A 16,297-nucleotide genomic window follows, 5' to 3' on the forward strand; every position below is an offset into this window, starting at 1 on the left:
AGGAGAATATTTCTTAGTCACTATATAATTTCAAAATCACACACTTTGCGTAGAGAAACATGCTGCAGTCTGATTTCAGTCCCAGTGTATCTCTAATGTCTGCTTTACTGTTCTTCCACTGTTCTTGAGTTTACTATAGCAAAACAAATTTGGATTGAGGCTGTGTGGCAGCAGGGATAAACTAACTGATATGAATGCAGTTACGTCATTCTAAGTGTGTATGAATCCAAGCTGAGGGCAGTAACCAGGGGTATTGCTGTTGTTTACTTAGAGTAGCTAGGAGAGTATCGGTAGCACTTCTAGACATTTTTTTAAACTTGCATTTCACGAAAGTTTATATAAATAAACGTGCCCAGCATCAATGAGTCAAAATAACATGTAATGAAGAAAGACTGCAGCCATAAAGAGCATAATCTTAGGTTATTGCTAACGTGGAGGAAAGTAATTTATCCATCCTTCTTGTCCTCATCCATTTTCCAGTAATTGTCTAGTTTAAGAGAATTCCTGGCTTTGCAAATGGATCAAAACAGTTTTACCTACAGCATTTTTCTGTAGATTTTTAAGGTTAAATCTTCCACTTAATTTCAAACATAATACGTAATATTGTTTGTTTTTCAATGGATTTTAAATCAGAATGATGTAATTTGTTTTTATTTTTATTTTTTAAAACATCAGTGCACTCTAACTTTGAATTAAATTGGAAAAGTTGCCAGCCACAGGGTTTTCTGTGGCAGTCCAGGGGCATGCGAAGGGTACGAGGAGAAATTGCTGGAGCGTGGTTTTTTTTTTTTTTTTTTTTTTTTTTTTTTTTTTCCCCCTCAGGAAATAGTTTTATGTACAGATTTGTCTGTTAAGTCCCAAATAAAAAGACTTGAGTCCACATTTCTTGAAGTAAAAACAGTGAGTTAATTTTGGCAGGTAACAATAAGCTTCTACCATCCATAGCTGCTCTACCCCGCTGGCATCCCCAGACAGGTGTTGGTGAACAATGAAGACAGTTAAACACTGGAGCAGTTTACGCTCAGGTTAAAGAGCAGATCTTCAAAGTTTCTGTGTTGCTACAGCTCCATTCTCTTTACCAGCTGGGGAAGAGCAGGAAGTTGGATTCCAGCCGGGTCAAAGCACTGATAACTCAACTTGTATAAGCAGAGCTGCACAGCAGGAGTGTTGTTGCACTCAGCAATACCATTATGTTCTGTTTGCAAGGTTAGGTCTGCAAAATGGGGTCTGCTTTTTGCTTGTACTTCATGAAAAGTGCAGCTGACCAGCTTGTAGCGTGACTTTCTGAAGCAGTATGTGCCCTTCTCCTGGAATTGCTTGGTAATGTCTGTGGTTCAGTTTCCTTGCATGTCAAATGGGGATGAAACTAGTCAAATTTAAGACATTGACAACCTTAATACTTCAGTGATTTAAATTAAACTAGGCAAGGGACCATAAATACATACTTTAAAAATGCTAACCATGTTTTCCCTGTGAATATGAATTGATTGTATTGTCTCTGACAGAATAAGCATATGTAGAAGAGAAATGTGAAGGCTTCTGCTTTAATATGCATGTTTACATGGTAATATTACTTACATTATTGTGCAGGCCTGAAGATAAAAGTGCTGGCTTTGAAGGGAGAAACAGAAAAGATGCCATTTTCACTGCTGAAATTGTAACAGAGCTTTCTGAGGAGGAGGATTTATGTCCATATTAAATAGCAAAACATGAGTCATTGCCTCATTGCTGTTTGCACCAAACTGCTTCTGTTACAAACAGTTAATCTCCCTTAAGTAATTTCATTTAAAAGCTCAGGATTAGAGTACCTATTTTTCTGCCATTTTGGGAGCAAGACACGTAAAAAATATTCTTCAGGTCAAGATTTATTTCTACTCTTGCCTTTTAAAATTGCAAAACACTTAATAAATGGAAATGAGAGTGATGACTACAAATTAACCTACTTCTTTAGTACAAGGTTTAACCCAAGAGTATGTCTATTTCCTCTTACTTTTAATCACCATGTAAGGCCAACTGCAGGTGCATTTTAAGGGCTGCTTGTATATTGTGAACCTTGCGTGGCTGTTGTATTATATGCAAATAAAATACTTGCACCATGAGTTTGTTGTAAATGGTTAGGTACATACTGGTGTGGAAAAATCAGATATTAAGAGTAGATAAATCTGCTTTCACTTTGATCACTTGAACTGTCCCACCTATTTTTAAGCAATGTTAGAGAGTACTTAGATCAGTAAAATTCATAACAAAACGTTTGAATCTTATTTATTGCTAATTCTGAAGATTTTAAGTACCTACTTTTCTAATACTTCATCTTACCTTCTGATTAAATAAGGATGTCTTTTAGTGAAGGACACAAATACTAAGTATTTTTATGTTCTGTTGCTCTCACTTTTTCAGTCCAAGATGCAGAAAACTGATTCCCCCTCACCCCAGTGCTATTATTTCCCTTTCAGGTGCATACATCTTATTTTTCTTTTTCTTTGCCATCATCCCTGTGATTGAAGGCTTGCCTTAAACTCACTGTTTCCAGGAGACTACATACAGAATACGGGTTGAGATGGCCTTTGTGACACCAATAAAGACTGTGTGGGTCCAGTCACACAGAATTTTCAAGATTTGGATGCACTGAAATGACATTGAAATTTGAAGCCCTGTGTGCAGTTTTTAAGTTAAATTCCACCTGTAGATATCCATCTGCAAGGATGCCATATCGGATACCTAATCAAAGTATTATTCACAGAAGAATAATACATTGCTTTAACATCCCACAATGAGTTTGGACTAAGGGTTTGCTGACCTACACCTTTTAGTGATCTGTTAATACTGTTATGTTTCTGGTAACAAAAAAGGGAAACAAAAACAAACCAAAGGGAAAAACAAACAAACAAACAAAAAACAGTATTGTACCAGTGGTTGCCTTTTACTGTAGCTTTTCTTTTTCCATGTTAATTTCCATAGAAGGATATTGATACTAACATAGTAAATAGTCAATCCAAGTATTCTGGTGGTTAAAACTGATACCCGGTGAAGGAGCTATGCAACTGAGCATATTTGAGATGCATTCAAAAGAAAGAGCGATTCTTTTCTTCCAGAGATGATTCTGAACTAATTTTAGTAAATGTGGGTGGAATTACTGGAAAATGCTTTATTTATTCTTTCCATTGCAGAATGTCAAACTCTTTTTGGGATAATTGTACCATTAGAAATAATTTAAAATATGAGTATGTGAGGGGAAAAAATAGTCTAACAAGAGGCTGTTTAAGATCATTGTAGTGATTTTGGAGGTAGGGAACATTATTAAGACAGGCTTGGGGTTATAATTACCTAAACCTAGTTGGGTAGGCAGGAGGATTCTCATGTTTCGGTCATAATGGTTTTGAACAGGAATGTAAAGACAGATGAATTATCTGTGTATATATAATATGTATTTTTATTTACTGTTTGAAATCATTTTGCCAGAGAGGTGGAAATCTGCCAGACTTGTCATTGCTTCAATTTGTTTGTTCTGTTCATTGTTATCTGGTTTGATTATTTGTCCAGTCCAAACTGTATGCTGTCAGTGGAAGAAATCTTTCTGATGGATGTGACTCTGACTTCATTTTAATTAAGAAGCTGATTTTCACCCTGCTTTCCAAACTGAACATGAATCAAGTAAAGCACTTTTTTGTTTGACTGGATGTGAATCAGCAACAGCTTGGAATTGAAGTAATTTTTAGTTATTTGCATGTTTCTCTCAGAAAGCTGCCTTTGATCTGTGTCAGTTTCTGATGGTTGAGAGAGCAACACTACAGTAAGCTGTATGACTTTGTATTGCTGATGCATGTAACTGTTTCAGCCTGACGTAGATGTCCATTACTTCTTGAAAACATCTGAATAATGAACACAGGTAGAACAAGCAGGGCTTGTTTAGACCAAGCTGTCTAAAAGGTACCTTATATGAGAGTTCATGGGTTTGTGTTTGTTTTCTAATTTTTTATTTATTTTGAGTCTCCAGGGCCTTTGAGTATGACAGCAATAATTTAATAAAAATTTAGTGTTATTGGTTTGATGTCATTCTGAGTTCACGATCAGATTTCTTTGCTTGGGAAGAAAAAGAACTGCTTCTATTGATAAAGTTTTGAAAGAGTTTTCTAAGTTTTCAGATGCATTTTTCAGTGCTCACAATTTTTCTTCCATATTTTTCAAATTGAAACAGGAGCTCAGTTTTAATTATTATATCTACCTACAGTATCTCTAGATGTTATACAGATAGACATGTAGATATATTTCTCTTGCATATACATGAAAATCTGTGAGTAATAGCTTTAAACCCTTGGGGTCAGTCTGCCTATACCCTTTTTTTTTTTTTTTTTTTCTTTTTTCTTTGTTGCTTTTCATTTGTTCATTGACTTCTTGTACTCAGCATTTCTTAAAAATTTCTCTATTGGTCTCTTTTCTATTTGCTTTTGGTGGTTCATTCTTCTGTGTCATTTTGGAAATGGATAGTCAAGTCAGTCAGTAATAAGTGTGTTTTATGTACAATTTGTCTAAGTGACAATGATTGATGTAGCAGCTTAGTTTGTTATTCTGGATGTTATGAACCTATTTTAAAAAGTTTTGATTTTTTTTGGAAGATGGCTCAAAATTTGTACTTATACTTAAGCCTTAGAACATCATGGTTATTTTAGGCTTTTTCCATGGAATATCCTGAGTTGGAAGAGACACACAAGGATCATTAAGTCCAACTTCTGGCTCCACGCAGAACCACCCTGAATATCCAGCCTTATGTCTGAGAGCACCGTCCAAATGCTTCTTGAACTCCGGCAGGCTAGGTGCTGTGACCACTGCCTTGGGGAGCCTGTTCCAGTGCCCAACCACCTTCTCAGACTTAGCATTGTTTTTACCTTAAAACAAATTATTTTACATAAAAAGCTTTTTTAATGAAGCAATGCAAATCTAGACAAACAGACCAGAAACATTTACTTTTCTAACCTGTGATGTGCATAATGGTATGCTGATGGAATTAGTATAGCATAGTTAGTTTTTAAATAAATGTTTGGAGAGACTCATTGTAAGGAATAAGGTGAAAGGGAGTGGTATCTTCTGTTAGATCAGTCAATATATTTTGAAAAAATAGCCTTTTTTTTTTTTTTTTACCTGCAAGTCCATTTTCTAAAGGAGAGGTTGAAACGTTTTTAATCTAGAAAAGAGTATCTTTACTTTTAAATATTTATGACAAGATCCTCGTCAGCTTCCACAAGTGTTAGATTAGGGTTGCTATGAAAAAACAATGTAGAAGTGCTAAAAGATGGAATATGTTATCTTCAGCAAGGATGAGTATGCATGATAAACAGACACACAGATAAGTAATAAAGCTTTTTTGTATAATGCCCCTCAATTAAATGATTCATAAGTTGACGACTAAGTAGACTTTAGTACTTGTTAGGTCATTTGAGGTGTTTATCCCTTTCATACCAGAAACAGCTATCTCTGTGGATGAAATAGTGATACAACAAATAAGGCTGGAGAATGAAAAGACATCCTGTGCCTAAATTAGACTACAAGATAAATTTAGGTCAGCAGAAATAATTACCCTTAGAAGGGTAAAATGCTTTGGTTAGCATGTGTAATTTTTTTCCCCTCACTTCCTGTGCAGAAAAATTACAGACCTTGCACTTTTTCAGGAGAGTCCATATATCATATAGTACACAGCGTGGAATGGCAATTCTTGCTGAAAGTGAAAATTGTAAATTATGAGTCAGTGGATGAGGACTGGGCAGAGGGAAGAATAGAATCAGTTACTACCTCATTTTTGTTATATCATCCGGGAGTGGAAATTGTATTATCTTGATCTTGGAGTGAAGAGGCTGGTTTTATTTCTCAAATTTAGACTCAAAATAAAAACCACCAAGGTGGATATTCTACCCAGAGACCATACGAAATGCAGTATGTGTTACGAATCACTTAAGGAGGAGGAAGCACCTTTTTCGAGATAGTAATATTGATACTAGGCTAAGATTTGGGACAGAAAACATGTTCTTTTGAGGTACTACTTATATTCCTGAAACTTTTCTTAAAGTCCAGGGCAGAAAAGCTTGATGTATCCTCATGGTGAGTTTAGACACTGATTACTAAAACCTGGTAATAGTAGGAAGACTGAAGCTGTTGTATCATTATAGTACGTTTTTGTTAGCTTAGGAAGAAAAAGGACTGTATGAATTATAAATCCTTTCTTTCTTTGACAATTACTCAACAAACAGAAATAAACTTCAGTTGACTAAACTGATCCTGGTAAACAAGGTTATTATGAATACAGAACTACTGTGGAGCTACATAGGGGTTTTCTGTTCTTATTTTAATTGTGCTAGAAGTTTCATATGTAGTGGTATATGTTCAGATAATGTATGAAGATCAGATTTTTTTATATGTAGATCATGTAGATTTTATTCAAATATGCTCTAAAATGACCGAGGACACGTGGTTCTGAAGTAAAAGATAATAATGAAAACGTGATTTTGAAAAATATGACTTTTAATAAAAAACTCTTAACCATGTCAGTTATAAGGAGATGATTATACTGTGATATTATCAGGACTTCTGAATTCATTTAAAATGATTATTAATCAGGTGCTACATTTTTGGATTCATCTTATTTTCGGTGAAGTTACAGAAGTCTGAAAATACAAGTTTTTTTTTTGTTTTTTTTTTTTTTTTTTTCTCCTCTGTTTGATCTGGTGAGGCTGGTAATGGGACTTGAATAGTTGATGGGCAAAGCTGCTTGATGCTACTTTGGCCACTTCAGCCTTGGGCTTAGATACAGCCTGGTTTATGTCCCTTTTCTAGAATCTTGCATAGTAGCCTAAATTTCATGTATATTGAAGGATGGGGTGCACAAATTTTACCAGGTATAATTACACACAGAAAAAGGCCATTGGCTTCTAGGACAACTTAAATTAGTTTTGAGGTTGTTACGTGCTGTACCCAGCTAACTGTGACCCTGAAAAGTTGTTCTGACAGTGAAAAACGTGCAACGTATGGCTTAGGAGCCCCGGTATTGTATTTTAATACATAAGATGCATAATAAACATCATAAAATAGTTAATGATACATAGATTTGGAATGAAGTATGTATGAATGAGAAATGCTTTCTTTAATTCTTATATGAGCATTTTTTGAAAAGGAAGCCTCCCTTTTAGCACCTGTACTGTGTCAGAAATGTAAACATTTTGATAAATCTGATAACTGTCTTTAAAAAAGGTATCCCAAATATCTGTAGTTTCAAGGGATAAGATAAAACTTTTATTTTGATTCCAGATACTCTTATTTGTCACTTGCAGCATGGTAGAGGATAGTGTACAAACAGTTTTGCAGCACTTAGGCTGTCTATAAAATCTCCCTTGCAATATATATATATATAAGTTCAAAACTGTTAAGATTTAGAAGCACGAGTTGTAGAAATATTTATTCAACTGAAGCTCTGAAAGAAAGTTATTTTAATAAAATGACAGATCCTTCTGTGGGACTGGGTCTGTTTATTATATACTTAACACAATATATGTCAAATAGATGTTTAGACACTCATAATTTATACTTACAGAAGTATGCTTGAAATGTAAGTGTAGATAACATGAATTAAAAAGAAAATTACTGCATTTCACGTATATTTTACACCAGTGTTAAGAAAGGATTGCACAAAATACCAGAGTATATGAGCATTCTTCTTGAAATAAAATTGTTTGTTAATATTTGTGATTTCAGGGCATTTTTCTACTTTGTAGGACTTATTTTTTTAAAAGCAACCAAACAAAAAAAACACGACCCCCTGAAACTTAACAAAGACAAATTTTTTAAAATAAAAAACTTTTATTAGTTTTTAGTTAGCAAGAGAAGTCCTTAACAAGCAATTTAAATGTTCAGTCTGTCTCTCCCCTCTGCATAGGAAAGACTGCTATATAAAAATCTTCACAATACAAGTAGAGAAGATTCTTTAAGGAAATCTTACGGGCCAGGTACCTTTGTGCTATTGACGAATATTTATCTGGATATCTAGTTTGCCTTGACAGCCATTATATTCTGCAGGATAAAAAAAAAATGTGAAAGAAGAAATGATATTGAATGACTCTGAAAAGGGATACATCCTGTAAGTAGAAATTCTGTACTGGTGATCCATATCAAATCTAAGAAAAACTTGAAATTTCTAGGTAGCTGAAGTCTGCAGGTGAATTTTAAGGTGCTAGAGTTGTACTTTTACAGTCCACCAAAGTATATACATTTTGTTAAAACTAAGAATAAGATTTTGAGGAGTGTTTTCAAATTATAGTAATACCTCACTCACAGAAGTTGGCAAACTTTTATGTTTGTTTTCAACAAATGCAGATTTAGGCAAACAACACATTTTGAAATCTTGAACTGAAAATAATGTCACTTATGGGGTGATGGGTTAGCACTGTAATCCCATGCATCAGAACTTCTAGGTTTGTAAAAGTAAATTATGCAAAACACAGACTTCAGTGGCTGATTCAATGATGACTATTCAGCAAATCATTTTTACTGAATGATACATTTAGCTACAACACTAAACAAAAGTCAGTTCATAAGACAATGCTTTACTTCAAGTACGGGTAAACCAATATTGTACCTCAGTCTTCCCTGCAATGCTGTGTTCTGCTCCTGTTATTTGTGTTTTGCAGACTAGAGCCAACAAAGGAGAAAAAAAGAAAGATGTAAATCTTCCTCTTTTTGAAACTCCTTTGTGGTAACATTCATCTGGGGAACATTCAGTGGCTAATCTTCATGCTGTAGAAGCTGTAGTCTTTCATTTCCTTTCCAGATACAAATGTTCCTAATTGAGTACCTACAGACCTTTATTTTTTCTATTATTTTGCGGAATGTTTTTTTAAAATTAAACTCAAAATGGACTTTTTAAGCCTTTATTTTAAGTACCTATTTGAAAGATAAGAAATATTATCATCTGTCCTTGACTAAGAGTTTGTAAATCTGGAAACGCCTGTCCTGAATATAATGACAGAATCCCAGGCCTGTTGTTGGAAGGGACTTGTGGAGATCATCTAGGCCACCTCCCTGCTCAAAACAGGGTCAATTAGAACAATATATGCACTGTTTTGTCATGACCTCAGAATCTTGAGCATATCTAAGAACAGAGATTCCCTGCATGTCCTGGCAACCCATTCCAATGTTTGAGCACTCTGATTTTTTTTTTTTTTTTTTTTTTGTCCTATATTTCAGTTTGTGCCTATCTCCTCTTGTTCCATTCTTGGGCACCACTGAGAAGAACCTATCTCCATCTCTTTTACACCCTCACTTCAGATATTTATATGTGTTAAATAAGACCCAAAGCTTTCTCGGCTGGAGATTAAAAATCCCTGATATCTAAGTTTATCAGATACTAGATGCTGTAATCTCTTAATCATTTTTTGGGGCCTTCACTGTACTAGCTCCAGTCTGTCTATGACTTTCTTTTGAATAGAGAGGAATTAGCACCTCCCTTGGTAATGTTCTTCCTAATGCAGCACAGGATGCTGTCAGCTTGCTTTGCTGGCTTGTGGTCAACTCGTCATCCACAGAGATGTACACATCCTCTTCTGACAAACTGCTTTCCAGCCGATAGACCCCAGCCTGTACTGGTTAATGGGGTTATTCCCACATAGCTGCGGGACTTGCATTTCCCATTGCTGAGCTGTGTAAGGTCTGTATTGGTTTGTTTCTGCAGCATGTTGAGGTAGCACAGCCATCTGGTGTGTCGCTCACTCCTGGTTTTGTATCCTCTACATACTACCTGAGGGTGTACTGCGTTGCATCATCCAGGTCGTTACGGAAGTTGTTGAACGCTTTTGCTCTTGGTGTGGACCCCTGAGATAAACCACTAGTGGCTGGCTTCCAGCTGGCTGCCATGCCACTGAGAACAACCATTTACACTTGATAATTCATCCAGTTTTCAGTCCGCATCGCTTTCCATTTATTTATCTCACTTGTACTTCCATCAGTTTATCTGTGAACTGACTGTGGGAGCTGGTTTTAAAACCCTTGCTAAAATAAGATAGCATCCAGGCCAGTCATCTCATTGTAGGAGGCTGCCAGGCTGGTCAGGCCAGATTTCCCCTTCCAAACCCATGCTAACTCCTCCCAGTCACTTTTTTTCCTTCATATGCTTGTAAATGAATTTCTATGAGGATTTGCTCCAATCTCAAGGCAGACTCATATAATGTAGACCTCATTTTATGAGGGTAGAAAAAGACAGACAAGCAAAAAATGCAGAAGCTGGAGCGCGAGGCCTAGTGCTGCCTTTGCTCTTGAGAAGTACCAGGTCTGTAATGAACCTCGTGATTAAAGGAGCTCTGGTACTGCTGGCTTGCAGCGAGCAGCTGGTGTTGCAGAGATGGTGAGAATTAGGACAGAAGCGTTTGGGTGGCAGAGCTTTTTTCCTCCTGGATTGAGGATTCCCGGCTTCAGAAAATCTCTGGGATCTCATCTAGGATGAATTCGGAAGATGAGTCCTGAAGTTTGATCTCTAAATTATATGTATGGATGTTGCTTGCACAAAAGAGATGGAGCTAAATTGCTTCTAAGTATAGGGCTCTGTTGGAGTTCTATACTTAGCACTGTTAATAAGGGAATAGCACCTTCAGAGCATTAAGCATACTGTGACTGAAGAGAATAACTATTCAGTATTTATTTTCATGGATTTACTAGCACAAAAACATCTTAATCTGAGTGTTTAGCAATAATTCGCTTTAATCCTGAGGACTTTAATATTTAAAAGGAAAGTGAATCTCTGGTGCAGCCTCTTTGGTGGAAACAGAAGAAAAATCTTCTGCAGTTGGAAAATTACAGGCTGTGTAGGTGTTGAAATGCCTCCTGCTTCACATTCTTAATTGGCAGCAAGCCAGATACTAAGCATTTCAGCTTTAAAGGGGAACACTGCCCTTTTCTTTACATTTCTGTCGGATGAAGTTGGTTGTATTCTTTTTAGTGGTTAGGATTTCTTTCACCTTGATACACAGTGAATAAATTATTCAAAATAAAACATCATAGCTTCTCCAAGTTACTTTGACCTTTTGCATTATTATGACTGGATAATATGAAGGTATACGTCTTTTCCTTGCAGAGGTAGCAAGATGTATTGTAAGAAGGTGTGGGCCTAATCTACCCCGTGGCCCTTTTCCAGTCTGGGGGCTCTATATTTCCCAATTCTGCTTTAAAGCTTTGTTGGAATTAGTATGTAATACTCAGAGAAATTTGCCATAAGCATGAAAGGCTTTAATATTCATTGTGTTAAATTAGATAATAAAATTGCTTTGAATAATGCAAAAATAATGCAAGCTGTAAATAGATCAGTTATTAATTAAGTTAAATCCATTTTCAGTGGCTGGCACAACGTTGTTCTTCCACTGAGTTTAGATGTTACTGGGAGACATGTTTTTAGGGAGAGAACTCTTACATGTTTTCCAAATAAGATTGCAGGCATCCTAATATTAAAATCAGTCTAAAAATCTGTACTTTTATCCATTATCACTGTTTTTGAATGGTGTTAAAATTGGCTTTGGTGTAGCCTTGCCCTGTCAAAACTTGTCAACAGTTTTGTGTTTACAGACAACATTTAAAAATATGTAGTGGTGTGTGTGGTAACCAGCCATTAAATTGACTCCTGCTTCTCAAGAAAACCACATCAGCTTACATCAGTGGTAGTCTGAATAGAGCATTAAAAAACAGAAATGCTGATAGTCTTTTTTTCAGTTAGAATATGTACCATACTAAATAAAAAGTCAATATTAGAAAAAAAAAAAAAAAAGCATTATTGGTAAGTCATATTATTTATTCCAAAAGTGAGGTAGATAGCCGGAGAAAAGATAACATCCTATTCAAAAATGTAGGAAATGTTAATTGTTTATACATTGTGAAGTCTTTTATTGAGCTTGAAATTATGTATCTGAAGTTTGTCTTCAGGTTGCTGAACTTTGTTTATTAATACTTTTGTTATTGTGCTCTGGTATGGTGAATTTCAGTTTACCTTTTAAGTATTGTAGTATAATTTTCAGAAAGTTCAGAAGAGCGACAAACTTTGCATGACACTGAGTTGTAAAAAAATATATTTTAAATTAACATTGTTACTGCTTTCACAGCTACTGCTGTGAAGAAAATGGAAAACGAGGGAAGAGAAATTGGAGTCGAGATTCTTCAATTAAATGATCTGGCATTAAAACCACATGGAAAATCAGTGGTATAGACAGAACTGGACCTCAGGATCTCCTGACCCTGACTCTATTAACCTTTCTTCAGATCGCATTATCTCTGACAAAGAGAGGAAGAACTAATTTATGAAAATCTGAAATAGACATTTATTGGAAAAGAGTATTTTTGCTTTTGCTGATACAAACATGGTTTTCAGCTTTGTGCAGTAACATACATAGACAATTTTTTATCTGTGTTGACCTCTCTCTCCAGCTGCAATTTTTGCTTGCTTTTTATTATAAGAATAGAGATAAAATAAATGTGGAGAGTCTACTCTGGGAATGATTCCCAAATTCTGCTAGAAGGTCAGAATATTGCAACCCTGCTTACAGCATGTGTGATACCTTAGTGCTGTCGTCACAGCTTCCTGCTCACTTGTGACTCGTATTAGAATTCATAACTCTTCCATTTGGGTTTTTATCTTTGTAATATTTAAGATTTGTATGGTCCAAAAATAAAAGACAAGAATACTGATTCCTGGGATTCCTGTTTCATTTAGAACACAGTTATTGCCATGACTGAGTTCATGAAAGAACCCTCTTGATTGCTCTTGAGCTCAGAGAAGTGGGAAAGATCAGTCAATTAGCTGCTATAGCATCATGTTTGTTAGCTGCTACAGCCAGGCAAAGATTTCTGAAGGTGCTATATATTACTGTGTGAAAAATCAATGGGACCTCTCACAATGGCGAAGCTCAGCACGAACATGAATACCTGTAGGACTAAGGTTTGTAATGTCTTTCTGTGCGCAGGATCCATCATTTGCTCACCATGCAGGTGTACACAGGAGAGCTAGTGTTTGTGTCTGCCCTTATGGGTGGTAGAAGAAAACAGGTACACCAGGGGCATGGCCCATTTATTTAGGCTGGAGTAAATTGCTCCTTATTCAGTCCTATTTCTCTTCATTGATTTTTTTTTAAGGGAAATTATCTCAGATGTAGACGTGCACAATCTAAAGTTAGTTTAATTCCCATCATGTATGCTTTAGACACATGCTTTCAAGTTATTCTGTACAAAAAATGAGACATAAAGGCAATAGCCAGGTTTACACTTCATGGAAGAGGAGGTTTTTGTTGGGGCAGAGGTTTTCACAGGTTAAGAACCTTACACAGTGTGATCATTTGCAGGTGGTGAATTCAGTAATTACACCCGTCTGCAGAATGGAAACCTAGCACAGAAGTGAACTGTTGTGTGTATGACTTTCCACCTTCCGCAGACCAAAGGAGGATGTCAGTTCTGGGATTCCTGCCTTTCAGTCTGTACTTAATCTTCCAGAACATGATCTCAGTCTTAGACAAAAAACTGTCTTTGCAAGAACAGTGAAGTACACTCTTTCTTAATCTAAACGTGATTGAGTTAATGTTAATATCTAAATGTTAAATATTTTCATTAGGAAATTATAGAATGCAAAGAAAAAAATCTAGCAGGACATGAAAATACTAATGTTACGATATTCTAGTCTGTATTGATTTTAACCAAAGCTTCTTGCTTGTTACACAAATATATTCTCGTTTGTAAAAGTACATTTATATGCATTTAACAAAATAGATTTAAATTGGCCTGCTTGACGGTACCTGTAAATAACTATAATTTCATCTGATCTTCTGAAAGACGTAAATGTTGAGGATGATTTAGAGCATTAGTAGAATGTGTAAAGATCTTTTTAGCTGTAAAAGCTGCAGGTAGGTTTGCATCTTAACTATGAATGGCCCAATGCACTTCAGTGGCAGAACAAAACTGGAAAGTTGTTCTGTAAATCGACTCTCTTGTGACCCATTTGTGTGCTTGTCCCCTTCTTGAGCTCATATGTTCCACTAAGACAACTTGGAATGACCGTGGGATGGGGAGTGGTATATGGAAGGATTTAAATGCAGTTTTACTATGATTTTTTTTTAAATGTATATATGATCATGTTGCACATTTAACTATAAACACTAAGAAAAATGCTTGCGTGTGTACAGTTGAGCGTGACATTCTTATTTAAAAAAGAGCTTTGCTGTTAGAACAAATTTGAATTTGTTTAGAAAAACAGATTTTATGCATTTAAACAGGAAAAAATGTTTTGGTATTTATTGTTAATTTTGGCACCTGGGAATACTTGATCCTTTCTCTTCTGATTCTGTATTGGAAGTTCATCAACTTGGTAGTTTTTAGTCTCATCTAATGCCTTTTCCTCATTGTTACCTACCCATCCATCTCTCTCTTTTTTATTTTCTTTCAATTATAGGATACTATCAAGAGACACAGGATAAGAAAAACAAAGGATCTATAAACTAATCAAGCTTTCTCATGCATCTTTAATCACATTTGACAATATACAGCTGATTATTTTCTCTGAAAAAAGCAAAAATCATAGGTTCCTGTTACAACATTATATGCTGAGTAGTTTTCATTTATTTCTTCCATCTGCTCTCTTCCTGTGCTTTATCACCTGTATTTATATAATAGATCGCACAAAACCACTGCTTTGATCATCCAGTTTAAAATAAAACTTTATATTTTTTATATATTTTAGAACATTCTATATTAGAAATGATACATAACAGCTTTTTATGGTTGATGTGCTTTTAATACTGCTTTCTACTGCCTATTATATACAAGAAGTGATGCTTCCTTTGACATACTAACCTGGGTGGGGTGAGAGAGGGGCTTTTTTTTTTTAAAAAAAAAAAGAAAATTGTGATCTTGTAATCGTCTTAGAGAGTAATGTGTTGTTTGTATATCTTTTTGTAAGCTCTGGCCAGGATATCCAAGGAACAAGCGTGGTGGCAAATCTTCCAGTTCTGATGCGACAGAATCCTGCAGAAACACTACGTCGGGTTTTACCAAAAATACGAGTAAGTTTGTGTGTGATGAGGTTTGAATGCATCTTTTTTTTTGCCAGTCCACATACTTTAAAAGGGTAAAAAAAAAAAATTAATTATTTTTGATTGCAGACTTGCTCATTAGGAGAGGTATGTCCAACAGATCTTCGACATTAAATGACTGAATTTATGTAGTTTTGAAAAATGTTACAACAGGAAAAAAAAAGTAGAAATAATACTGTTTACATATTCTAAAGAGTTACCAATGCTTTGGCAGCTTTTTGAGAACTCTTTTTGAGGACCAGCCAGTCATAATGGTTCATTTTGATATTCTCAATCTCCTCCCATCCAAACATTTAAGTTTTTCATGCAGCAATCCAGAAAATACACTTTGCTTTTAGCTGTCCTAAGATTCATCTACTACCCTCCAATTTTTTAGTAAGCCACTTCTAGCTGTGATAAATGCATGCTGTCCGTGCAATGTTAAAACAATATTTTTATGCATGTATTTATTTGGATAAAATATATCTTAAGAAACAAAAATATCTGTATTTATACTCTGGCCCAGGTGTGACCCATGGGTTGATGTAGCCTAGAAGAAATGACAAAGTTAATTTAAGGTGTAATTTTAGGAGCAGCTTCAACCAAATAAGACTGCATTTCGAAACAGATGTTAATTCCTTTTAGATATATAAAGTCAAATGCAAAGCCTAATAAGTCTAAAGGTATGTAAGGCTACAGCAGGAATTAAGATTTCAAATATGTTAGCATGCCTGATTTTCAGTGGTTTTAAGACTATCAGCAAAGTGGAAAAATATATTATTTTTGGCTATCAAAATGTCTGAAAATTAATTTTGATAACAGGAAATTGCTGAGGGTATTGTCAGTCTTCTGTTGGTACCATTAACATTTTTTATGTGATTAAATCAGTGTTTTGATTTAGAACAATCTGTGGTCTAGTCTCACGCAACAGGTCACTTTGAGCCTTTTTCTAATTTATACAAATTATCAGCTAAATGATCACTGTGTTTGTTAGTAGCTGTTTAGGTGAATGCATATGCTCTATATTGGAAAGGAGGTAGCTATCACAGGATTGCTTGTAGAAATTGTATTTTTAAAGCTCTGAGTTGCCTTCATATCTTTATGGACAGACTGAGCATCCCGATACATTTTTAGAGAAACTGTTGACATTTCCAGTAATGCAATTCAGTCATGATTTTACTAGCCACTTTGTAGAAGTTAGGGTTTTTCCCCATATGAATTTTAAA

At 35.3% G+C, this 16,297-nt stretch overlaps 1 protein-coding gene across 3 annotated transcripts in view; it reads left to right on the plus strand.

Moving 5' to 3' along the window:
* PPP4R4 (protein phosphatase 4 regulatory subunit 4) overlaps positions 1-16,297 on the plus strand; it is a 72,576-nt gene that overhangs the window by 9,405 nt on the left and 46,874 nt on the right. For all 3 annotated transcript variants that reach the window (XM_035327454.1, XM_035327453.1, XM_035327451.1), the window contains exon 3: positions 14,960-15,062. In XM_035327454.1, the coding sequence (XP_035183345.1) occupies positions 14,960-15,062 (103 nt within the window). The remainder of the gene's footprint in view (positions 1-14,959; positions 15,063-16,297) is intronic.

The sequence above is a fragment of the Oxyura jamaicensis genome, chromosome 5, assembly GCF_011077185.1.
Source record: "Oxyura jamaicensis isolate SHBP4307 breed ruddy duck chromosome 5, BPBGC_Ojam_1.0, whole genome shotgun sequence".
NCBI classification, from domain to species: domain Eukaryota; kingdom Metazoa; phylum Chordata; class Aves; order Anseriformes; family Anatidae; genus Oxyura; species Oxyura jamaicensis.